The following is a 25,892-nucleotide window of genomic DNA, read 5'->3' on the forward strand; positions in this document are numbered from 1 at the left end:
TGTGTGGGCTTTACCTCATTTTTCTGCTGACTGGAAAGAGGCGTTGAACCAGGAAAACCTGCAAAATATAACAAAAAGGGTAGAAATATCTGGAGGAACCACTAAGTCAGACCAAAATCTTCAAAACCAACTAAATGCAGCCAGGAACATGGCTGCCTGAGCATGAGAAGCCATCGCTGAGCTAACTGCCTGTTTGGATAAACAGGAACAAATATTTTAGAGTAAAATCATCTTCAATCAATTTACTGTAATAAATTAGAGAACTATTGAAAAGCCCATTTATTTTAGAAACTTTATCACTAAGTGAATCAAATTATATAGATTAATTCCACACAGATGAATGTTTGAAAGCTTTTATTTCTATTATAATTTTAATAATATAAAACTTGACATTTAAAATATAATTTTTACATCACACCAACAAAAAGTTATTTTTCAAAACAGGAATGTGGGCTTGTCAAATCATGTTTCATACCTATTTAATGGTTGTTATTTTCATAAGGCATTTTTAATCTGACAAATGAGACTCATTGAAATATATATAGCTTATTGAATATGACTACAGTAGAAAAAAATTTGGATGCCAAGGGTGCAGAAAAGTTTTGGAAGTGATTCGTTTCATAAACTCACCACACTCTGTTCTCTGGTGAGGTTTAGTTTTAGACAGAGCCTCTATCACGTCCTGGATCCTCCAAAGCTCCTTCTGGATCTGGATGTGCCGCTGACTTGGAGGTTCTGTCTAAGACATACACACACAAAAGAAACATATAGTAAGAGAAGAATGTCATGCCACCAATAAAGAGTGTGTTTGTGAGTGGGTCTGGGTCTGTCTGCTACCTGTGGGCTACCCAGGGCCTCCAGCTGCTCCAGCAGTTTGGTCCTGGCTAGAGTTACATCTGCCTCCAGCTGCTCATACTCCTTCAACGATCGCTCCAACTCCTGGGAACAACAATGACACACAGTGTGTGCAGATGTGTGTGTCCATATGCTGTGCATGTGAGTCTTAGACCTGCATTTAGTAATAGGTAGGGGTGTGAATGTGTGGTCACCAAGGTTTTCACATTGGTTACTCTGCCTTTATGCAATTAGAATCTAAGAAATTCCTTTACAAACATATTCAAAAACTTTATAACTAATATTATTTATATATATATATATATATATATATATATATATATATATATATATATATATATAAATATACAGTGCTGCTTGAAAGTTTGTGAACTAGTTGAGTAGTTTAAATTTTTCTTATTTTTAACCATGATTTTCTTATTTTCTCATTACCAGTTTTTGTATATGAAATGTCAGGTTTATGTTCATCGATTCCATTTGCTTGTTTTGAGGGAAATGTATGAATTGCAAGCAGACTAAATGAAACATGGAATCAGAGCATCTGCAAAAGTAAATGAACCACAGCTGCACTGGTAAAGACAATCCGGTAAAAGACTCAGGTGAAACACATGTGAGTGCTCAAGCAATCAACTAAGCAGACCAATCAAATGAGACATCCTTGGGAAAAGTTTTGAGGTGCACAGGTTAAATGGGAGAGGAAACCAACCAAACCACTGTTGTGTCAAGGCATAAAGATCAGATCAACAATGCCGAGAGGAAAGGAGACATCTGAGGACATCAGAAAGAAGGTGGTGACAGCCCATCAGTCTGGAGAAAGCTATAAGACCATCTCCAAAAGATTCCAGCTTCATCCATCCACTGAGACAAATCATTTACAAATGGAGGGCACTAGGCATCACCGCAACTCTGCCCAGAAGTGGACGGCCGTCAAAACTTGGACAAAGAAGCACCAGAAAAATGATAATGCAGGTAAAGGCCAACCCACGCATCACCTCCAGAGAGTTGCAGACCTCTCTGTCAGCATCTGGGATAAATGTACATGCGTCTACAATCAGGCGAAATATCAATAGACATGGCATTCATGCGAGAGATGCTAGAAGGAAGCCTCTGCTTTCAAAAAAGAACAAAGCCGCCCATTTAAACTTTGCCAGAGCACTTGGACAAACCAGAGGCTTTCTGGAAGTCCATTCTCGGGGCGGATGAGTGCAAAATTGAATTATTTGGCCACAATCACAGGCGTCATGTTTGGAGAAAAGTAAACACTGCATTTAAAGAAAAGAACGTCCTCCCAACAGTGAAGCATGGTGGTGGAAATGTGAAAGTCTGGGCCTGCTTTTCTGCCTCCGGACCTGGACGACTCTCCAGGGAACCATCAATTCCCAGGATTATCAACAAATTCTTGACCAGAATCTCCTGCCATCAGTCAGGGAGTTGAAGCTGGGACGGAAATGGATTATGCAACAAGACAACGACCCAAAGTATTAAAGCAAAAGTACCAAAGATTGGCTTAAGAGAAAGGAGATTCATACTCTGGATTGGCCCAGTCAAAGTCCGGATCTCAATCCCATAGAAATGCTGTGCCAAGATCTGAAACGGGCAGTACATGCCAGATGTCCCGCCAACCTCACTCAACTGGCAGAGTTCTGCAAGGAGGAGTGGACAAAAATCCCAAAAAGCAGATGTGAGACACTCGTTTGTGGTTACAGAAGTCGTCTAGTTGAAGTAATGGCTGCAAAAGGAGGAGCCACAAGGTACTAACTGAAAGAGTTCACATACTTTTGCACTTGGCAGATTTTCAGTTTTTTGACAGATAAAATACTTTTGTTGAATAAATAATGAAAACATGTATCCTTTTTTCTTTGTTTCCCTTATTTGGAAGGTTTGCTTTACAATTTGAGATTTGGATGTTCATGTCACATGATTATTATAATTTTTCTTTAGAAAATAATGACCATGTTCGGGTGGTTCACAAACTTTCAAGCAGCACTGTATATATATATATATATGTATATATACAGTATATATAGATAGATAGATGATAAGGATAAGCATGGGCTCCTTTCTTAATAAAAAGTATATATTAAATAAGCACCAGTTCAGCTTACAGTGTGTGTTCATTGATTTCATTGATCTATTTGACACCATTGACCATGTACCACTATTGGGAAAATGTGAACAATATAGCCTACATATGTCTACATATGTGCATACATGCATATTTGAATATAAATGTGTGTATGCGTGCTTATGTATGTTCATATATGGACAATATCTTTCATTCCTGTCGACTGCTGAGTCTATGACTAAGATAGGCGAGTATAAGCCTTGGCTTCAGGCTGTTTGTTTTTTGGCAAGTTATTGTTTTGTAAAGTAGCATTTTATTTTGTTTCATTTTGTTTTATTATGCTGCAATAGACTTTGGCTACTGAAGGGCAAACTGACCTCTTTTTCTCACTTTCTTTTTCCACTCCTTCTATTCGATGTTATTTTAACTGTTAACTTTTTGTTTTCTCTGAATAATTTTTCTCTTCTTGGAAGCTACATCAGGTCCGTTGTTCTGATTGGCTGATTCCTTCCCAGAGGAGGGAATCAGCTGAGATAATGCTGCCATCAACATTATCTTACCAAGATAAAGTCATCTGACTCTGAGTCTGAACTTACGACGGTGACTCTGGACAACTCCCTGCAGGTGCTGAGCAAGCCGCTCTGCAGAACATCTCTTTGTTGGACCAGGCTCTGCATGGCCGCCGTGTTGGAGCCGCTCTGCTCACCCAGCTCCTGACTGGCTGACAGCAGCACAGTCTCCAGAGTGTGCTGCCACAAAACAACAGGAGTTCCTTACTGCATACCTGAGACTAATCTCCAAGTGGAAAGGTGAGCTTGCTCTGCTCAGGGCAGTACCTTTTCCCTGTGCAGCTGCTGCAGCTTCTCTTCCTGCATCCTCAGCACCTTGTCCTTCTCACACAGTCTGCTCAGCTTAGTCTGATGTGAATAAACACCGAGATCAGCTGTGCAGTTCATGAGCTGCTCAGCATTTTACTGACAGCAAAGCTTTCTTACCTCTACATCAGCCTTGTCAATGGACTGGTTTAAAGAGCTGTCTTTAAAATCTTCTGGAGTGATCTGAAAGAGGAGAAACATTCAGATTGGACCAGTGGGGGGCGCCAACAACCCATCAGCTAAGATCAAATGAAAACCAGTTTCTCTTCACTGAGACTGTGCAATGATATTCCTTAGATGCCCTTCTATGCCGTTAAGGAAAGAGATCTGCACACTTATTCACAAATCATCAAGCTGGCAGTTGATCAAGATGTAAACTTACCAATGATTTACATTTTATACAAGCATATACTATGCTTTTGGGGTTGAGAGGTATATCACATGAAAATGGGAATATCATGGAGTCCCATTATGTATGTAGTGGAAGACTCAGTGGCTTTTATAAAAATGCTGTTGAAAACTATTTTGCAGCTCAGACAGAGAGCTTACAGAGTGTAAGGAAGAACTGCCAGTAAAACAATGCAAACATCTCAAAAATTCATTTCAAAAGAGTTATTTCATATGGAATACACAACAGCTTTCTCTCTGTTAGCTGAGGTTAAATGTTGGAGAAAAGGAACAAAACAAAAATCTTGTAGAAGGGGAGCATAGAGGTAGATAAAGGTAAATGCTGAAGCTCCTCAGCACAAGATTAAGAATATTATGGAAAAAAATGCCAAAAAACCCTAAACAAAAGACTAAACTATAAACATGATCTGAAACAGGAGGTGATGTTTGTGAGGGAATTGATGAAGAAGAGAATGTTTACTCATTGAGGCTAAATATCAGACAAACAAAACAAAATAAGGAGTCAGGTGAGATCCTTATTTTTTGTCATGGAGGACAGGATGAAAGTTTTCATTGACAGACCACTAATCACTGGAAGGAGAAGATGCAGGAATGTTTACTTTAGTGATTTTTCTACCAAACATGCAGAACTGAGAAGCCCTACAGCACATTTTCACAGGCAGTGGTGACGTGGGGCTGCATGTCACAGCACATCAACATGACCAGGCTCTGTAGGAGGATCCTGACATGGGTCCATCCTGCAGGGCTAACCTCTTAACTACTGCATGAACAGAGAGAATCTCAATGATGATGACTGTTGCTTTCTTACATAGTGAAGTGAGAAGGACTTCTGGTTGGACTCAAGAAAGCTCTGCTAATCTGAGCAAACCTGATTCACACAAGCTGTCCCTCTATACAGACCTCAATCAGCCTTTCATAAAGGGTAGAAGTCATTTTTTCATGAAGAAATTCATTTTCAACACAGCCAAAGAATATCTGAAAAATACATCTTTAGAAAAACTCATCTTGACATGTACATATGTGTCGTACACACCAAACTATGGAGGATGAAGACAGGTGGAGAAGAGTCTGTGTGACAGTACATGTCCCATGCTTCAGTTTGGCCCATTTCCAATAAAGGAAAGCATCTCAAATGGCAGGTGCTGAATCACAGACATCTTACAGACATCAGCTGTTATATCTGGGAAGGATCCAGTGACTGGTGTTGAATGGTTCACTGCATCAATGTAGTGAAACTGGGGCTTGATGGTGGAGATGTGGATACACAACAACTGGGCAACCACAGCAAAGTTTTGGCTGGAGTCTGCTGTACTTCAAGTCATTTTGAAACATTGGAGCTTTGCTGGAAACAAAGTAAAGCTGAAGGGCAAACTCAAGTTTATTCCTAGGTACTCAGATAAAAAGTAAAGTCTTCAAAGGATTGATTGTTTCTTTTGAGAAATAACTCCTCAATTTCCAGGTTGCTTTTTGGGAACTTTCCATTTAAACCAACCTGATTCAGTTCTTACCTTGATGCTCTAATGTGTAACCATGAAACTAAGGTGAGTTAGCAGTTGTGTATGGGGAAATGTTTCTGCCATAATTCAAGAGCACACATTTTCAGTCTGAAAACAAGATTTCATATCTTTTGTTCTCAATACTTTTAATAATTCTCTTAGTATTTTTATGTTGAAAGCAGGACTTCTTATCTTTCTTCTCAACACTTGTAATGATTGTACTCAAAACTTCTCCTTGCGCTCACAATCTCTGCTCAGAGCAAATCTTCGCTTGCAAAACTCTCTGCTGGTTTGGTGGAATTTTCCTGCCATAATCCAAGAGCACACATTTTCAGTCAGAAAACAGGATTTCATGCCTTTTATTCTCAAAACTTTTAATACGTTTGCTTACATTTTCATTTTGAAAGCAGGACTTTATGTATTTCTTCTCAAAACGTGTAATGCTTGTACTCAAAACTTCTCGTCGTGCTCACACTAAGTCAATGCTTGGACTCTCTGCTCACTTACAAAACCTGGAACTGCCTTAGATAGATATCATGTCATGACTATATTGCCTTTTGTTGGGTGAACCAAATTGTGCCTAAGATCAAAAGGCTGTTAGTAATCAATAGCACACTGCTGGTGGCTGTTTAGTGTACTACAGAGCAGAAAGCTGACGTCGTTGTTTCCCCCTACATCCAGTGGGCGGTGCAGGTTGCTACAATCGATAGTAGACACACAGGCACACCCGCTAGAAGGAAACAAATGCACCCAGTACAATACTTTAATTCGATTGGCTGAGAGGTTGCCAGGCGACTGTGTCCAAAGGCAGTTCTATGTTTCGTAAGCGAGCAAAGAGTCCGAGCACAAACTAAGTGTGAGTGTGAGCAGAACTTTTGAGTACAAGCATTATGAGTTTTGAGAAGAAATACATGAAGTTATGCATGTATTTCTTTGAAAGTGAAAACATTTCACTTTCAAAATGAAAATGTAAGCAAAAGTATTAAAAATTTTGAGAACAAAAGGCATGAAATCCTGTTTTCAGACTGAAAATGTGTGCTCTTGGATTATGGCAGGAAAATTCCACCAAGCGAGCAGAAAGTTTTGCAAAAGAAGATTTAATCCGAGGACAGACTAAGTGCGAGTGTGAAGAGACATTCTGAGTACAATCATTAAAAGTTTTGAGAACAAAAGATATGAAATGCTGCTTTCAGACTGAAAATGTGTGCTCTTGGATTATGGCAGAAACATTTCCCAAAATGCTGTGAAGCTAAAACTCCATGACAAGGTTGTGACCCAGCCAAAACTCTCAGCAGATGGCTGGATGGGCTCTGCGCCGATTCAAGTGAGCACCTTCCAAAAACCTTACTTGCTGGTAGAGTTGCGGCCTTGGCGCCGAGTTCTCAATCATAGTGTGAATCATGAAGATAAGAGGCTCATTCTCCTTCGTCTAGCATCAGTGCCGGGAAGAAGAGGATACAGTGGTGTAATAACACAGCTGGTAAGAGAGACTAAGATATCAAATGCTGTTTAGCTGACAATAAATAAAAGAAGAAAAAGAGCTGCTCAAAAATTATGGTTTTATTTTAAACTGCAGTCTGAAACCTATAAACTCATGTACAGTGCAGTGTAGAAAATAAGTGCCTAAGAACCAGACCTATGCTATAACCAACATACAGAAAGACATCAAAGTAAGTAAGTCTATAAATTAAAATACATAATAAAGTGAAATGACACATTCCTGAACAGATGAAGAAAATGAACTGTTAAAAGTCACAGAAAGCCATAGAAACCTGCTGAAACAGAAACATTTGGGGGAAACATTTCAGCAGAAAACAGACCTGCTCTCATCAATGCAATTTAACAACAGCTGGATATTAAAAAGTTTTATCATTAAAAGGGATTTACAGAAGAAGCCTATCATAATTGGTAAAAGTAAAAACCTCTCTCAAGATATTGCTGTAGCAAAATATATATGTAACTTGAAACTTCTTAGATTTTGTGGTTAGCCCCTTTTGGGCCAAAATACTATAAACCAGTCACAAATAGGTGTTTTAGTTAGAGTTCTGAGAGAGGAGACAAAATAATACTTGAATGAGTTTTTCAAGAGCCAAGGATTACAAAGTTTCAGGAAGATTTAGAAATTGCAGGTACAGTCTTTCAATGAAAACTATGAGTCATGCATCTATCTAACATAGATTATATAAACATATTTATCCACTGCTGAAGAGAAAAAAAGATGGGAGCTTATTTCAAGGTTGCTATAGAAAACTTGGACAAGCCAGTGAATTACTGGAATAATGCTCCAGTCAGACAAGAGCAAATTTGAACTATTTTCATGGAAGGATGGAAAACAGCACATCTGCAAACAATAAGGTTTGTAGGCAAGATTATCATGGTGTGTCTGTCTTTCAGCATAGAGAAGTCTTCATATAACTCAAAGAACAATGAATGAAGAAATGTAACTGAACATTCTTGCAAATAATCTGCAGATGAAATGAAGTTGGATTTTTCAATAATAAAATGAAAATGACTCCAACAAACAGCCCAAAAAACTCTTAGCTAGTTTAAGAGAAATCAAAGAATGCAAAAATGGTCCAGCCAATCACCTGACATGTAACTGAAAGAGAATCTATGGAGGGAGCTGAAGACCAGAGAGCATCCTCACTGAAGACCATCCTCACTTTGTGCGGAAGAATTTTCCAAAATGCCATTTCAATGTCACTTTCTGCTAATAGCAGTTGTGGCCAACATCTATTTAATGGATATAACAGATAGACTTGTTTGCTTTGATTTCTCTGTGTAGATTACGTTGTTAGTTTATAGATATCTAATGAAACTGAGCCGACGTTAGCATGGCCATGCTGGCCTAACCCAGTTAGCAGCTATGAACTGTGTGCTCCAACACTCTTATTTCATAACCAGTAATAACGTCTTGAGCAATTTGACCTGGATTAACTTGTCTGTTGCATCAGACAACTTGGGCACCCATGACTCCTGTTGCTGGGTTGCCATTGTTGCTTTTCTGGACAGCTTTTAACAGAAGACTACTGCTGATCACCAACATCCCACATGACTTGCTATTAAAAGATGCTCTGACCCGGTTTTCTAAACATCACAGTTTGGGTGTCATCAACTTTGCTCAAATACACTATATATTTCTTCTGCTTCTATTACAGCACCTTGGTGGGCAAAATGTCAACCTGTTGCCTCATATATTCTAGTCACTGTCAGGGGCTATGATGAAGAGAATTTACTATCAGTGTGTTTTTATTATATTTCATATGTCACTCAAAAATACCTGATTTTGCTCCATCTTAGCTACAGCAAAGAGGTGAAATGTTGCCAGATCAGAGCAACTTCTGGTTCACCTAAAACCTACTGTACTCAGTGTAGCTGTGAACACTAATAAGTGCTAGAGACGTTTCAAAAACAAAAGTTTCATTTCCAATTCAGAGATCACAGATACGCTGCCTGAGCCAGAACCAAAGTTCTCACCTGCTTGTCCAGGTAAGTAAGGTTCCTCTGAAGATGGTGGGAGAGAACATCAGTCTATAGCAGTCAAAGACGATAAAAAAGAAGGAGTAGGAAAATGAAAGCCATATTTTTTGTGAAATCACAGACATATGGGTAAAGGAGGGGAAAAGCCAGATAAATTAAAATGGAATAAACAGCTGTTTGTAAGATCTGAGATAAGAAGAGAAGGAAATTTACTACAGCACATTTTTAATAAGTTCAAACTTATTAAACAACCCTATAATTTACAGGTCAAGAAAAAATGTGTATTCAGTTCTTTCCCTAATTAATGATAATAATAATAATAATAGATCACATGCTGTATGTACCGAAAACAAACAGAATGAAATCATCTGAAAATCAGTTCTTTGGAAAACAAAATATCCTCTTTGAACTTTTATTATCAAGATGAAATCAGCAACAACACTAAGTGGTGCTGCTCTGTGGTGCCAGCACAGTTAAAATGCTGTGCTGCCAATTCATCTGAATGGAAGTGATCAAGTGACTATATTATCATTATTTTTTTAAATGGTATTATGTAAAATTGGCTTTTTTGATAATTACGTCAGGTTATAATGTTATTCCCGCATCAAAAATATGCCTTGATTCTTTATGACTCTGGTTCTGCTCTGCATCCCCGGAATCAGAACCAAACATGGAGAAGCAGCATTCAACTTCTATGCACCACAAATCTGAAACACACTTAAAGAAAACTGCAAAACTGCTGAAATACTGAGTACCTTTAAAACAAGGCTGAAAACAACCTGTGTAGAGTTACTTTTGAACCATAATAAATGTAACATTGACCAGCTCATTTGATGTATATCAATGATTTTAGTGATGTCACTCATCAAAACGTAATCTTTGTAAATAGTTTCTCAATTATGGTTTTTTATGACTGTATGTTTCTGTTTCTATGTTGGGAAGCCGTTGAACTGCCTTTTTGCTGAAATGTGCTAAACAAAGAAACTTGATTGATTTATTGGTTGATTTCATGCAGGTTTGAGAAATCCTTTAATCTCCCATGGCAACCATTCAGCTGTGCAAAACTCCTCAGTGAACCTAGTGCTGCCTTCAAGGCGCAGTTCCTCCTCACAGCTGCAGTTTCCACTCCTCCACTCATCTGCTTCAGACTAGCCAGCAACAATTAGCAAACACCTGGTGGAACTGCACATCTGGGAGGCGTGTAGATGGGCATGATTGACAGCGCTACAACCCTGTTCCTGGCTCTGATTGGTAGTTTCTAGTTAGCAGTGGGAGAAGGCAGAAAAGCTTTATTTTTTTCACATATTATTGGTCTCATATGATACAGTTGTGACATAGTGACAGTTTCAACAATTATGTAAAAAAAAAACCCATAAAATAAATTTAATAAAAGCTACGTACTGCAGCTTTAAGTATATTTGATATACACATAATTTTTATAACAACTGAAGTTAAAATAGTTCTGTGATTGTGCTGTAAAATGGCACTATGCTCCTGGAGAACACATAATACTGCCCCTTTAGTAACTTGCACATATTGTTTATGGATCTTAGTTTGTGGAATGTGTTCACACTGTGCTTCTATAGAACATTTTCTTAATCCAATTCTAAGGACTCACCCAGGGTATGCTGCTGGCATTGCCTGTCTACTCAACTATAGCAGCTGACCTCTTTAAATTCTGCAAAAAGTTCAAACCCACCGTGCCAGAGCTTTCATTTGGCCCGACTTTTGGGTCTTTGCTCCTTCTTCTGCTTCACAAGGTCACAAGACTTGATTCTTGATTATGCACATAGGGTTTCTCTAACTTTTCAGGCTGAGGAAAACATAACCCATTTCACAAACACTCAGGGACCACCAGATTCTGAAAGTGTGGATTCTAAGATTTCCAATTATGTTAAACATATGAAAATCAAAAAAGAAGTTGTTCTTTACTACCAAGTGATATGTGTATTAATATCAATGTAGCCTTGTCAAAATGCAAAATTTTGCTGGGGCGGTTAATTGTTCCAAAAATTGTGATTAACAATAATGTTATTATTTTGAGACCATTGTTAAGTAATAGCATGAAAACGTCACAATAATGTAAAGATCAATAAACTAATTTCTAAGGAACCTTTAGCACTGGACCTGGAAGATGTATCAAATATCTAAAATACATAATGTTGTATTCCATTTTTGTTCAGGGACTATCTGAACTGTATGTCCACACATTCCTTGTGCTGGAGACATCACTGCTGGAGCCATCACTGCCAAAACTCCCCCCTGCAATAAAACTCATTGCTGTTCAGATAAGAACTGATCCCCACTACAGAAGCAAGACCTCAATCCCAAAGTCTTGTTGGAGTCAAGAGCTCTGAACCTTTTTCTTCTATCCTGCTGCCCAGGAAGAGGATTTATTTCAAAACCTTCAAAGTGTTCACTGGAGAACTTCTAGGCAGCAGTCTGCGTACATCACGTTTCTGCGTTCCCATAGAGACGTCAAAGTCTCTTGATGCGTCTGCCTGCATAGGCCTGCTGTGGCAACCTCTCCATTCCTGAACACGAAAGGTACTTTCTTTGGTTTAGTCAACCCAAAGTACCAGAGGTTCTGCTAAGAAACTCCAGCAGTTTACGCCTGCTGCCTGGAGAGAGTTTTTCTGTTCCATCAATTTTTGGATCTTTGGACATTGCTTTATCCAAACTGACGATCGGCTCAGAGTGAGACTGTTCCATTTTCTCCCTCTTGTTCCCACTTCTCTTCCTTTTTTGATTTCCTAATTCATATCTACTGTGCAGTCGTACAAAGCCTAAGACCACATTTTCTTTGTGCATGCTGAGTTAGCCCTCAACATGCAGAGTTTTATGACCTATTGTTGAAAGACAGTGGGCCAGTCTGAGTCTGGACAGTGACTTAACCTCCTGCCCTTTTTGTTTGGGTCTTAGAGGGGTTACTCTGTCCTACAAGACTGTTGTGCTGCATTTATGATTCTGTAAATCTGATTTTTCCTTTATTTTTTGGGGTTTAATTAGTTAGGTAGTTTAGAAGTTGTTTTTCAATATTCTATTTCACTTTGTCATAGTTTCTTTATTAATCTGATTTGATTCTCATCTTAATATTCAACTTTGCCATATAAGTAGCCTGGTTTATATGCATACCAGTAGTTAAAGTAAGAAGTTATTCAATAATAATTCAGCTGTAAAGTTGGGCTATGAATTGTCAAACTTGATTAGACATAAGTGTGTCAGTGATCATTTATTGTTGTGTGAAGAGATTCTTCTTCAGGTCTGAATTCATTCCGAGAGAGAGAGCGAGCGAGCGAGCGAGCGAGCGAGCGAGCGAGCGAGCGAGAGAGAGAGAGAGAGAGAGAGAGAGAGAGAGAGAGAGAGAGAGAGAGAGAGTTTAGCTTATGACCACAGACATTCTGGATGGTTTCCCGAATCACCTAAAGAATTGTAATTTTATTAATAATTTGAATGAGAATAAATTATTAATTATTAATAATTATGTAAGCCAAACATCAAAGCAAGTTCTGATTCCCAACAATTTGGGTGCCACTGTGTGAGGTTGCTACAACATTTTTGATTTCCAGAGTTCTGATTCCTAAATAATAAACCATAAATGAATAAAATGCATTAAATGCATTAATAAAATGTGTTAATTCTCTGTAAACAAACTTACCCTAAAAAATATATTCATAATTTTTCTCAGACAGGGAAAACTGCCAACACTGTCAGTTATGACATTTGTGGTGGGGGGTACAGATGTAGTACTAGGTGTCAAATGTTTGCAGCATGTTTTGAAATGCTTTTCAATTACATTAAAGGCTCTTTTGCAATTAAGCAAACTGTCTTAGTGTTCACAATTTTGCACTGGCCTTTTAACAACTTGTCAATTAAACACCCCAGTGAGTGTGGACTGTCAGTCCATTGGGATTGGATTGCTTGTTCCTCCTCACAGCGTTTTCATGCTACACTCAGTGTTAGGAGACCAGGAGCCTGGCAGGTAACAGAGTTCATTCTTCCTTATGGGCTCGACACACAGGACGCAGCGCCGCTCCCTCTCTCTCTCTCTCTCTCTCTCCAATCCTATTGAACTTGTGCAGTGAGGTGAAATTTGTGCATGTGAATTTTGAGCTCGTACACGTAGATATGCAGTGAGCTAGTGAGGCAACACAAGAAAGTCGAAAATTTGCTGCTGTCGTCACTATGGCGTCCTGTGTGTCGGGTTCACCCTGACTGGTGGAATACTGATGCTGTTTTGCTGCTGTTGCTCCCTGTGTGTTGGGAACATTTCTCTATGGAACCAAGAGGGGAAGAGAAACTCGATGCACTGGAGAGACATGACGAAAACAAGCAAAGCATGCACCTGGAAGCTGCATGGTACTTCATGAATCCACGGGATATTATCCTTTCATAATGACAAACCAGCTAAAGCAAGTCATACATTAATATTTCAATGGTCATGAAAGGTTTTGATAAACTTCATGCCAGGTATACAGTTGAGTTTTTACTAGTTTAGTAACAGCTTTAAAAGGTCTTACCATTTTCACTGGTACAAAATACTCCAAATAAATTTTTAACAAAGTTCTCAGGCATGCATCAGTTAAAAGAAATTTTTACTGGACAAGCTTCCATATGAGACTGAAACACAAAACAGTGACTGACTGGAAAGAAACAACCACCAAAGCACAGAAGTCCTTAAATAGCATGCAGAGGAGCAGCACCTCTACCAACACTGCACTGACACACATGCAGAACACAAACCCAAGGAAGCAGCTACCACCACCTAAAATCACCAACTTATCCATCAGTGCCCACATTTACTGGTGGACAACAAATTGAATTTGGTGTGTTAACAGAGACACATCATGAATAAATACCTTCAAGCTGGCTGAGAATCCAGTGTATTTCTGTATCCTTAATTTTGGCCTAAAGTTTACACATTTTAGAAACATCTTAAATCACACAATAGTTATTACAACAATGTAATATCACTGAGCCCTGCTTAGACCTGGTTGTGGAATGAATGATTTCTAAGTTTTGCCCAATGTTCCTATGACAATATAAACCCTAATAATGGTTGAAAGCCTGCTCATTTAAACACAAAGCTAAACTAGTTAGTTTAACCCAGTAGCATTTTAATGTTTCTGTGAAGTGGAAGACATTCAATGTGAGGTCAAAAAAATGCTAATGATAGAACGTTGGCCCAATGCTAAAAAGATGAGGGATCATCGATTAAACAGTCATGTTGTTTGTAAAAATTAATATTTTTTGTCTTTTTTTGGTAAATAACCTGTAAGCGCACACCAAATTCAATTTAAATGTTTATGTTTTAAATTAAATGTTACCAAGACAAGCATGAACACACATGGTTAGAAAACATTCAATGGAAGTCAGACACAAAACAACTGAATCTGCAAAATGTTTGCTATATCAAAAGAGAGAAACTACCAGCACACACCTGAATCACTTCATGGATTTCTCAAAGACACAGAGAATCACAAAGAACCAATGTGTGCATGCACACTCGGGGCTGACCTTGGGGTTGGGCCCTTCTATTCCCAGAGCCATTAGCTGAGCTACTGTATGTTCCCGCAGGCTGTTGATTTCTGCCTGCTGCCGGCGGAGCTTGATGAGCAGCAGTGTCAGCTCCTCAGGCTGCACACAGCAACACAAAGAGGAGAAGAAACAACTAATATTGACTTTTGTATTTTTGTCAGCATATTGCTTCTGAAACAAGAGGATTACTTTCTTATTGCATTTATTTCAAACAAAACTCTGCATCACTTTTCTGGGCCTCCAGTCATGTCTTATGCAGATGAATGTCTTGCCGAAGTTTAACAGCTGCAACACGACCAGCACACACCTGAATCACTTCATGGATTTCTCAAAGACACAAAGAACCAATGTGCAACATGACCAGCACATGATCAGCACATGACCAGCACATGATCAGCACACACAGCATTTTATTTGGTTATGGTGTGTCTGTGACGGAATCACTGTCTCACAGATAGAGCAGATGGAGGGTTTAATTTTGAACTCTGCCTCACTGTCTAGAGTTTGCATGAGTGGACTGTCTCAAAAAAAAAACGTTAATGAGCAACACTGAATTTCTGTACACGAGTTCTCTAAGTACCTCACCTAAAAGGCAAAAAGGGATAACAGCTCATCAAAAATGATAATGTGTTGGTGCACATGCTCTTTTTTCAATGAGGCTTGTATGTAAGGTAATGTTAATCATCGCATGCTAAACCTAATGCTACATTCACAAAGCAGGCAATTCCCATTTCTGGCTGAAATTTGTTTTTCCTTTTATCCTCCATCATCCTTTATACCCTGAATGATGCAAACTAAATAAGACTTCTGTGTAAACGATCCATAAAATCCCAGAGCGGCCCACAAGAGCAGAAGAAAAAGGTAGATGACCAGTGACAAATCTAATCTTTTTGTCTGTGTCATTGGAGACTTTTATGTGGACAACACTGCCGCTGCTCTGCTCTGTCCTGTGTGATAACCAAGTTGCTGTGGTGAGCCCCATATCACTTCTTAAGCACTGCAGTCAGTCTTACACAGTGGTCCATCCTGCAGCCTGTCATTATCAGCAGTCAGAGAAGAAGTCAGAGCACAGGAGCCCCGTTCTACTTCATGTCCACATTATAAATAAATCACACGTGCAAACATGAGAAAAGCTACCAATTAATGCTTGCGATTCCAAATCCAGATCACCGCTGGAGTGCGTGTCTGAGTGAAATGGTTTTATATCCCAATGTGTGACTTAAAGGACCTCTGTAAACAATAAAATAATTCAACTGCAAGATGGAACAGATTTTAAGCATATAGATCAACATTTGATATTAAGAATGTTCAAACATGTTCTTTTTTATTCTTTATAATAAAGGAATTAGTATAATAATAATTTTAACCTTTAATAATTCTCTTTTCTTAAAAAAGATCATAACAAAAAAGAAAATTTTCAATTTTCAAAGAGAAAGTTGTAATCCATATATATACAGTACAGACCAAAAGTTTGGACACAACTGTGCGTCCAAACTTTTGGTCTGTATTCAGTACAGACCAAAGGTTTGGACACACCTTCTCATTGAATTCAATGAGAAAGTGTGTCCAAACTTTTGGTCTGTATTGAGTACAGACCAAAAGTTTGGACGCACAGTTGTGTCCAAACTTTTGGTCTGGACACAGACCAAAAGTTTGGTCTGTGTATTGCCATACACTAATGGCAATACAAAGTAAAAGAAGAAAAAAGTATCGACTTAATTATAAAACTAATCAATTAAATGGATAAAATGATGCAACAGATTCAACTTAAATGCAATAATTGTGACTCAACATGTTCGTCTTGGAGTAGCTTTACAAATGCTGCTGCTGGAACAAAACGCAGTTTAAAAACGGGGTTTCTTAATGGGGCCATCAATAAATTCTCCTTTGAAAAAAAAAAAAGAAAAGATAAATAAAAAAAAGTGCCCTCTTTGGACACACTTTCTCATTGAATTCAATGAGAAAGTGTGTCCAAACTTTTGGTCTGAACTGAGTACAGACCAAAAGTTTGGACACACAGTTGTGTCCAAACTTTTGGTCTGTACCAAAGTTTGGACAGACCAAACTGTCTGTACACAACTTTTGGTACAGACCAAAAGTTGTGTCCAAACTTTTGGTCTGTACTGTATATATATATATAAATTCTCCTTTGAAAAAAAAAAAGAAAAGATAAATTAAAAAAAAGTGCCCTCTTGAACCCCGCATCTCGCCAGAAATGTCTCGCTGGAGATAGGCACCAGCACCCCACCAATTCAAACAGTTCAACAGCAAAAGTAAAAAATTCTTTTGGCCATTAGTTATACTTTAAATTGTTGAGGTAACCCAACAGAGTTAAAATTCCCACCAATTTAATATCAAGAGTGGCACAGAAGTTGGTACTGCTGCTTTGCAGTAAACTCTGCCCTCTCACCTCAAGGCAGCCTGTCCTTAGATACGAGTGTGAGTGGAGAGTTGCTGGTTTTGTGTCCTGACTGCTGGAGATGAGCACCAGACCCCACAGACTGTATGCCTGTTAATTCTTGCAGGGTTGCAGTGCAAATGGTGGATGGGTGTCATTGGGTAATTTACTCTCATTTCAGAAACAGATATAAAACTGGGCTTTGTGACAAAGTGTGCTGAGAACCTTAGACTCCTTGCATGTTAGTGTTTACATCTGGAAGTTTTGCACATGTGCTCAACATTAGATATTTTTACAAGTAATTGAATAGATTTTCTTTAATTTACATCAACTTTTTATTTGAAAATAAGGGTTTATCGAGGGTCGAAGCTGACATAATTAAAAATAAAAGCAGAAATATATATATTTTGTCTATAAATGTATATATTTTCTTTTGGCTTATATTGCACTGGGCTACAGTGGCTGTCAGTTGCTATGGCAACTGACAGCCACGCCACTTTATGTTTCAGGATTCAACACCAAAAAACACTTCCACACAACGAACAGAAAATTCAATTTGTTCCAGTTTTATGTTTTTAGTCTTTATGTTTATTTTGTGATTACTATTGAGTGATTGCTTTGGTAGATTAGCTACTGCTGCTATTAGCTTATCTTACAATGCAGTGGGTGATTAGCTAAATTAAACACCTGCTCTACTCATGATCCATCAGAGTTGTTGTGTAGGTCGTCCTTTTGATTTTTTTCTGAACCGAAACACGTTGAATTCCACATCACATTTACATGCTACGATTGGCAAAGTTAAGCAAGAATAACTGAACTATTTCCCTCTCCCTCATGGAGTTAGTATTAAAGCTCTACGTCCCTTTTTCTTTTATATATCAGGCAGTACATTTAAGATTTAACGTGTTATACTGATAACATAACAGTTTAAACCAACAGTTGTCAATGTCAACCAGCAGGGAAATGTGGGCGGGATCTTCCGCATGTGATGTCACGCTGCAAGGCGTCCAAAAAGGTAATTAAATCTGCATTGTGATCTGAGCAATATGTGATAGTTTATAGTTGCATTACTTTGGAATTTTAGCTAATAAAATAAAAACTATTTTCCCATAAAAAAATTGCTATGAAACCTTGAATATGTTTAAATTAAAAACACCATTTCTACACTGAAACCATTTGAAATATTTGTCTAAATATTGCAACAGTATATTTCCTTTTGATATTCTAACAACATATTTTGAGGCTATGTTATTCTTATCTGTTTAGAGATGTAAAATTGCAAAAAATTATGCCACCAATAATAAGAGAGGTGTGAAAAGGAACAAAACAGGCCAACCTGACTCAAAATTGATACACATGTTAGTGTTTGTTTTATTTATTTGTAGTAAAGGAGGTAAAGGAAGGTGCAGAGCAGAAGTGAACACTCACCGTCTTGCCCTGCAGAGTCTGTGGTGTGATGGTTTCAGGAGAGACACAGGCTGCCACCGACCGTCGGTCTGATGGACATCCATACTGTGAGAGATGGAAAATAGATTGAACAGTCCTGGTACAGATATGGAACAAGTCTTAAATATGTCCTTCCATTATTCCAGCAGCACAACAAAATTGAAAAATTCAACCTCTAATTTGAGAACCTTTATTTATTATTTAATTTCCCTTTGGGATTAATAAAGTATTTTTGAACTTGAATTGGATTGAACTTATTTAGTGGTGAAGAAAAAATATGCAAAGAAATATTTTACCATAATTACTATGATTCTAGAGTTGAGCGGCTCAAGGTGCAGCATGTTGGGGTAGATCTGCTACTTCTATTCTAATTAATCTACTTAAAGAAGTTGCCCCCCCGCTCAGTCTTCTGGCTAAAATATTTCTTTTTGGGGCAATTACTCACTCTAGTTTTGAATGTTGTACAGCTGGAAGGTTTTTACAGGCACTTGCTTACTCTTTGTCATTTGTTATGATGAATAGCCATAGCAGCAATGTGATATTTTACAACAAGGTGCAGATGATGAACATCTCAAAGACTCACATATTACCTAAACTACAGCCCCAAACCCCAGACGAGTTCAAAGGAGGCACTGTGAATGTGAAGCAGGAGGAAACAGGTGAGAGAAAAGAGGAAGTTCTAATCATGTGTTTCATGAATTCATGATGAGCAAAGTAAGATCTTAAGTTGTATGAACTCCAAACCCTATAAAGGACCTAGCCTGAGTAGTGATTGCAGTATTATGTGCTTGCAGAAACATGTTTGCAGGATTATATTCCCAAAGCCAGCATCTGTCTACATGGATTTATATCACAGGCTTTAAGCAGAATATCAGCCAGACAGCTACACAGAATCAATGAAATGAAGACATTATTCAACAGATTTAGTTCAGGGACAAGCTCAACATCCTACACAGACATCCCACTCTCAACGTTTCTGCCAAACCTCAAATGTTTTATTCTCCACCTCAGTCATGGACTCTTTAGCTTCTACATGTTTGTCTTCAACTGAATTGGGAGATGCTGCTGCTCATTCTGCTTTGTTTAGATACCACAGAAAAGTCACCCATCAATCATCGATGACTATAAACCTGTTGCCTTGACATCCCACATCATGAAGGTTCTGGAGAAACTCCTTTTGGCGACCCGAGTAAGCAGATATCGCATGTCAGGACCTCCTGCAGTTTGCTTATCGCTATGGAGCTGGAGTTGAAGACGCCATCATACACCTGCTTCAACAAACCCACTGTGATCTGGACAAAACAGGCAGCATGATTCCAGATCCAACAAGAACATCTTTTTTAAAGTTAGAGGGCAAACCTGGAACATTTTAAATGAATAAACTTCCGTGTTTTTCCTGATTTTCTTTCTTCTACATAAAAAGGTTTGAGTTTTAAAGAGATTTCTTTATGTCACTTTTGCTGTCTCCCTTCGTCACCTAATATATTCAAACTTTATGATCCATACCAGAAACTCTTAACTGCTTCCAACAAAAGCCTTAATCCCACTTTTGAGTGGAATATGAATTTACAGCAACCAGAGGTGGCTGTTCCTGCAAACTACAGCAGTCCATCTGTCCATAAAATCCAAAGGGAGTAGAGATGTACTCAGGTGTAAATCCTACCCACCCCTGTTTCCCAGCCAAACTCATCCATAACGATAGTTCAAACAAACTTCTCAGAAGGCTGTAAAAACTGTAGGTTGTTTGGATAAAAACAATCTGATCTGAGATCTACTACATTAGGCAGAAAAATGACATGCCAAAGGCAAACACCATGCTGTGGACAGCAGTGTGTGAATATGATATAGCAGTGCCCAATGCTCCAAAAAATATGTTTTACATGACTTGGCCTTCAAATGCCATGCACTTACTTTGCTGAGGTGAGACCTTTGCCGGCGATCCAATGTCCCATCCCCTCTGAGGACAGGTGAGGACACCTCAGAGAGTGAGCTGCTTGGGTTAGGAGCAGCCTGCTGGTGAGGGGGGGAAAAGCTGCTGTAGAGAGCCAGGTTGCCATGAGATGGGGAGGTGGAGATGGAGCGTGCCACAGCATGCTCAGAGATGTTTCCCATGGTCTTTGTGCTGGGCAGGGTGCCGTACTGACCCACAGCTAAGAACATGGCAACCACAAGTTACAGCAAATTCAGAATTTCTGATCAAATTACAAAATAAAGTTGACTGTTATAAATGCTAATTGAAAAAAACAAACAGCTGAGATATGTCTCTAAGGCTACATTCACACTGCAGGCTTCAACACTCAATTCTACATTTTTGTGAAATCAAAGTTTTTTGCATTCACAGTTCCAAATATATGCAACTTGTGTGTGATCTACTGAGTGAACTGCCAACGACCTGAGGGCAGCAACATAGAGGGTGCAGTAATGCCACACGTAGTGAGCATGCTCAGTGTTTTGGCAACCGCCATAAAACAGAAGAAGAAGTGCTTAGTGTTTGCAGAAGTAAACATAGAGGCTAATGGTGGAGAATACCTTACGATTTTAAAGTTGTTATCCAACCGGAGCCAGGCTATTAACAACTAAATGCTCAATATGTTTGTTTTTCTACTGTTCAATTGTTGTTTGTTTTCTGCTGGAGATTTTAATTTTGAAGTTTTAAAAATTACAGCAGCTGCAGTGCACCGCAAAGGAAAATAACACCGAGGTCCAAATCAGCTTTAAAGTTTTTAGATGGACCAGAGATCACTTTTTTGGTCCACCTTAGCGTGCGATTGTGTATTCACACCTCCTCAAACGAACCGAACCTTCTGGACAATTGAGCTACAGTTTGATTAAAGTGGAAGTAGACTAAACAGGCCGGTGTGAATGCATGTCAAATTTTTAAATTCAGCTTGTAAAAAATGTTAAAACCATTATTCCTTTCAGTTTCACAATAATGCACATGAAATCTCACTAAATATAACAAAGTTTGTGCTTGAAAAGTGACACAAAGCAAAAGTAATTGGAGCGGTATGAACATTTGCTAGGGCATGAGGCAGACCTGTTGGTTGTGCCAAGCTCTGCCTGGAGAAGGCCTGCCTCTGCTGCCACTCATACAGCTGCCACATGGTGTCGTCTCTCATTGATCGCCTCTTTTCTGCTGTGCTGATAGTGGAGGAGACTGGCCGGAGGGCCCGATCGTAAACAGAGCCTGTTACGCTGCAGATGCTATCAGGCCTCATCATGCTGTTGCGGGGCAGTGTGCGGTAACCCTCGGGGAAGCAGGGGACGATCTGTGTCCTGTGGCTGGGCATGTTCCTGGGCAATGTCTGGTATGACATAACACTGAAAGAGACAACAGGGAGGATGTGTGGATTTTTGTTTTTGCTAATCTCTCTTAATGAAACTCGTAAAACTCTTAATGTCTTAAAAGACTGGGTAACTCAGTAGCAGGCTACTTGAAATACATGTGGAAGACGTTCAAGGGTAAACATGCTTTCAGCTTCCAGTTCTGCTGTTAAAGCATTACCCTCTAACTCTGGGAGTTTATGCACATCTTTTTTTATGGCTATTTCAGGTCAACCAGTCCTTGCCTTTATTTAGTCCAAGAAAACATGCTGAACTAGAACATTTCTAACAAAAGTGTCCTTTCTACGTTTAGCCTAAACAAAGATGCTGAGAATGAGGTTTGGCCAACCTGATGGAAAAAAACAAACAACTTTACAACCATACTTTGATTAATCAATAGGCCTCATATAATTCACGCATACAAACAAATCAAACCACATTTGTAGTTTTGGACCCATGAAGAAAAGCAGCTGCAAAAAGTCATGGAAAACTAAGAAACCAGGTGAAATCTGTCAACAGTTAGAAAGCAATCCTGTGTCTGATCAGCTGCTGAAACCCAAGCACCTCTTTGTGACAGCCCCCCTCTCCATGCAAACTTATTGTTTAGCTGAATTTCTTGGGTGTGTTTTTATGCAGGAAACAGCACTACTCAACTTCCATGAGCCGCAGTTCTAACGATTTCTGCAAGGTAGCACAGGTAGTCAGAACAGCAATTTTTCAGTCAGTCAGAGAGCAAATTTTGAGTAGCAATTGTTTGAGGCCATGAGTAATAATGAAATATTAAATTCCTGCCCGTTAGAGCAGATGTTGGCCTCCTGGCCCATGTCCAGGATGAAAGGTTGAGGTTGAAAGATATGTTCACTTCCTGTAGCCTTCTCTTAACATTTAGGTGGGCCTAAAACACAGAATATAGCCTCAATACAGATTAAAGTGATTTAAACATTATTTTTGTTCAGATTGTAGTAGTTCTCTTTTCAGCCCCAAACACAACAGTTTCTTGACACGATTAAAAAAGGGAGAAAACTGTTTTACTGTTTAATTAGAGAAGAGAAGTAGTTTAGTTTTGCTTACTTGACTTAACCCAGCTGTATGTAAATGTAAATGTACTGTGGAATTCAGTATGTTTTGGTTAAAAAATAAAAGTTAAAAAATAAAAAAGGCGAGTTACACACCAACTCTGGCTGATCATCAGTAGAGCAGGTGTTTAAATTAGCTAATCTATGACCTGTATTAGATTATAACACTGTACAGTGATCACTTATTAATAATTGTAAACAAACATAAAGCCTAAAAACATTAAACTGTAACGGACTGAAATTTTTGATCAGCTTTGATCGTCCATATACACCCTTATATTCAAATAAAAAAATACATTTGATTAGCTGTTTTTATAGTCAGTAGTGCAAGAAAAGTATTTTTCCATCTTCAGCACAAGCTTTCAGTCGATGTCATTTTATGCTACAATTTGCTTAAGACAAACAGTTCAAAACTTTAAAAATGCATGTATAAAGTCTCAATAATGTATAAAGACACCATTTAAAAGCCTTACCTTCGCAAGTCATCATCCAGTTCTCTTGTTCGGTGAACTCGAACCCTCGGCTCCAGGTGTTGCATGGAACTGGAGCTGGGTATGCCAAAGTCTGGCTCATGAACTGGAGCTGGGGCCTGCAGAGGAACCCTGGCCACAGTGTTTTCTGCTTTTATCTGACCGCAGTCCCCAGGCTGTTCTCCAGACCTGTTAACTTGCAGAGGTTTTTGGACGTTGACATTTGCCTGGTTCTGGCGCGATGCTGACACTGCAGCTGCAATGGCAGCTGCTTGAGCAGGCTGAAGCTTAATGCTGTTGATATTATTTAAAGACCTTTCTGAACTTGGATCTCTCTGGTAGTAATACTTTTCCCCAGCACGAATTGTAGCATACTTCTCTGCGTCTGTAACAGCAGCATATTTATTCCCCTCTCGTAGTGTGCTGTACTTCCTTACTTCCTTTAGATTGCCGTATTTATCCACAATTTGTATGGTACCATATTTGTTTCCGGTGTCTCTCATGGCGCTGTATCTTTCTGTTTCCTTTAATGATAACTGTCTCTTTACAGGAGCATAAATTTGCCCGTCTTTCTGGAGCATGTGTCTGTCTCCAACTTTCTGCAGAGCATACTTTTCTCCATCTTTTGCAAGTAGAAACTTTTCTCCATCTTTGGAAGGAGCATATTTATCTTCTGTTGGTGTCACTGTATATTTATTATTCACTTTTTGAACAGAATAATTCTCCACATCTTTCTGCAATGAGTATTTCTCCCCATCCTTTCGCAGCAGGTATCGCTCTCCGTCTTTGTGAAGGAGATATCTATCTCCGTCCTTCTGAAGCATGTAGCTAATTCCATCTTTCTTTAATGAGTACTTTTCTCCATCTCTTTGTAGGGTGTAATACTCTCTCTCCTTCTGGCTATTCTGTTTTTCAATGTCTTTCAAGCGTTTTTCATCGGCCCGTGAAAGTGAATGTTGTCGTACAGGTTCTCTGTTCCGTTCGTTGTTCTGGATCTCGGGCTGTGTAAGGGCAGTGTGGTTCAACAAGTTGTTCCATTGCTGAGGTGTCTGCTGCTCCACGTTCAGCTTGTCTAGCCTGTGTTCAACAAGCAGAGTTAGTTTCCAATATAAGGCGAGAAAAACTGAGGCAAAATAAAGTGACAAGATTTCTAGCAGATCCCTGTCTTAATTTGTTTGTAATGCTATCTTGAGATAACTTGGGTAGATAGTCAGGTTAAGGAGATCATATTATGAACAATTTGAGTTTTAAAAAATGGCATAGCAGAAAAATCTAAGATTTTTGAGGTGAGAAGAAAAGATAAATTGTTGTGAGGGACTTACTATGCAATTGGTCAACTTGGTCAATTTAAAAATACTTGAATAATCCCAAAGGACATTAAATGTTGTTGTAACTCATATTATCTAAGGTTCTTCAAAGATTTATTGTAGATGCTGGTGGTTGTGGGCAGCAAGGATCTCCTGTAACAGTCTGTATAACTGCAGTTCTGAAGAACCCTCTGAATGAAGACACTGTTGTTGTATGACAGCCTCATGAGGTAGATTCATGAAGAGGATGGCCGGGGTTATCCATGAATTTCTTGATTTTATGTAACATCCTTTTTTGCATCATCATCTCTAGAGGTTCTACAGTCGTCCCCAGAACAGAACCAGAACAGAATCAGAACAGAACCAGCCTTCTTTATCAGGCTGTTGAACCTTTTTAAGTTCCTGGTTCTGATGCTGCTGGCCCAACAGATGACAGCAGAAGAGATGATGCTCAACAACAGACTGATAGAAGATACACAGTATCTTATAATTATTTCTATTTGACTTGGTTTTTATAAAATTGATTGCAGTTGGAGTGTTGATTGACTGTAAAAACTGTTACATTTCTCTGTGAGTTTTAGATCAAATAAACAATCTAAACTATCTAACTCTTGCTTTAAACACTGAAAGTTGTTTGATTCTTTAAGAAGTCCAGTCTGCTCTGTCCCTTTTTGTCAAAGCTTCATTGTTGCGTCTCCAGTCCAGTCTGTCGTCCATGTGAACATTAATGTCTTTATATTTCTGTACTTTCTCTCCCATGGTGCAAATACACCTTGGCATAAAGAAGTTATGATCTTCACAGGAAAAAACTTTGAATAGAAACTTGCTGAGAACGGATCAAAGCTCCTCCAAGCATAAAGCCAAGTGTGCTGGTTACTGACCTTTTGACCGGCTCAGTGTGGACGAGTGCAGCATCTGTCATGACTTTCATCCAGGACTCCATCTCCTTTGAGGTGTCTGTGCAGAAGTAATATGTCCGCATGTTGGGGTGAGTGGCCTGACAGTGGTGGAAAGAGCAAAGAGTAGATGGTTATAAGCAGACTCTGAGGCAATGTTGGCTGAAAAGAGTTTCTGTGTTTTCTTCACTCCATAGAAGTTCTTCAGATGGGAAAATAGGAAATAGAATAGTCAAGTAGAAATGTCTACTTTCCTTC

At 38.9% G+C, this 25,892-nt stretch overlaps 1 protein-coding gene across 9 annotated transcripts in view; it reads right to left on the reverse strand.

Moving 5' to 3' along the window:
• Window positions 1–25,892, reverse strand: part of LOC116737092 (pleckstrin homology domain-containing family A member 5) — a 158,595-nt gene that overhangs the window by 19,680 nt on the left and 113,023 nt on the right. For 6 of the 9 annotated variants that reach the window (XM_032590066.1, XM_032590071.1, XM_032590065.1 and 3 more), the window contains 14 exons: window positions 25,620–25,735; window positions 23,435–24,508; window positions 21,599–21,882; window positions 20,473–20,711; window positions 18,544–18,627; window positions 14,697–14,816; window positions 9,177–9,230; window positions 7,048–7,128; window positions 3,916–3,978; window positions 3,757–3,837; window positions 3,517–3,669; window positions 838–939; window positions 631–739; window positions 15–58 (listed from right to left, as the gene is read on the reverse strand). In XM_032590066.1, coding sequence (XP_032445957.1) covers window positions 15–58; window positions 631–739; window positions 838–939; window positions 3,517–3,669; window positions 3,757–3,837; window positions 3,916–3,978; window positions 7,048–7,128; window positions 9,177–9,230; window positions 14,697–14,816; window positions 18,544–18,627; window positions 20,473–20,711; window positions 21,599–21,882; window positions 23,435–24,508; window positions 25,620–25,735 — 2,604 coding nt within the window. The remainder of the gene's footprint in view (window positions 1–14; window positions 59–630; window positions 740–837; window positions 940–3,516; window positions 3,670–3,756; window positions 3,838–3,915; window positions 3,979–7,047; window positions 7,129–9,176; window positions 9,231–14,696; window positions 14,817–18,543; window positions 18,628–20,472; window positions 20,712–21,598; window positions 21,883–23,434; window positions 24,509–25,619; window positions 25,736–25,892) is intronic. The other 3 variants (XM_032590067.1, XM_032590068.1, XM_032590072.1) reach the window with 3 other exon arrangements.

The sequence above is a fragment of the Xiphophorus hellerii genome, chromosome 17 (assembly GCF_003331165.1).
Source record: "Xiphophorus hellerii strain 12219 chromosome 17, Xiphophorus_hellerii-4.1, whole genome shotgun sequence".
Lineage (NCBI taxonomy): Eukaryota > Metazoa > Chordata > Actinopteri > Cyprinodontiformes > Poeciliidae > Xiphophorus > Xiphophorus hellerii.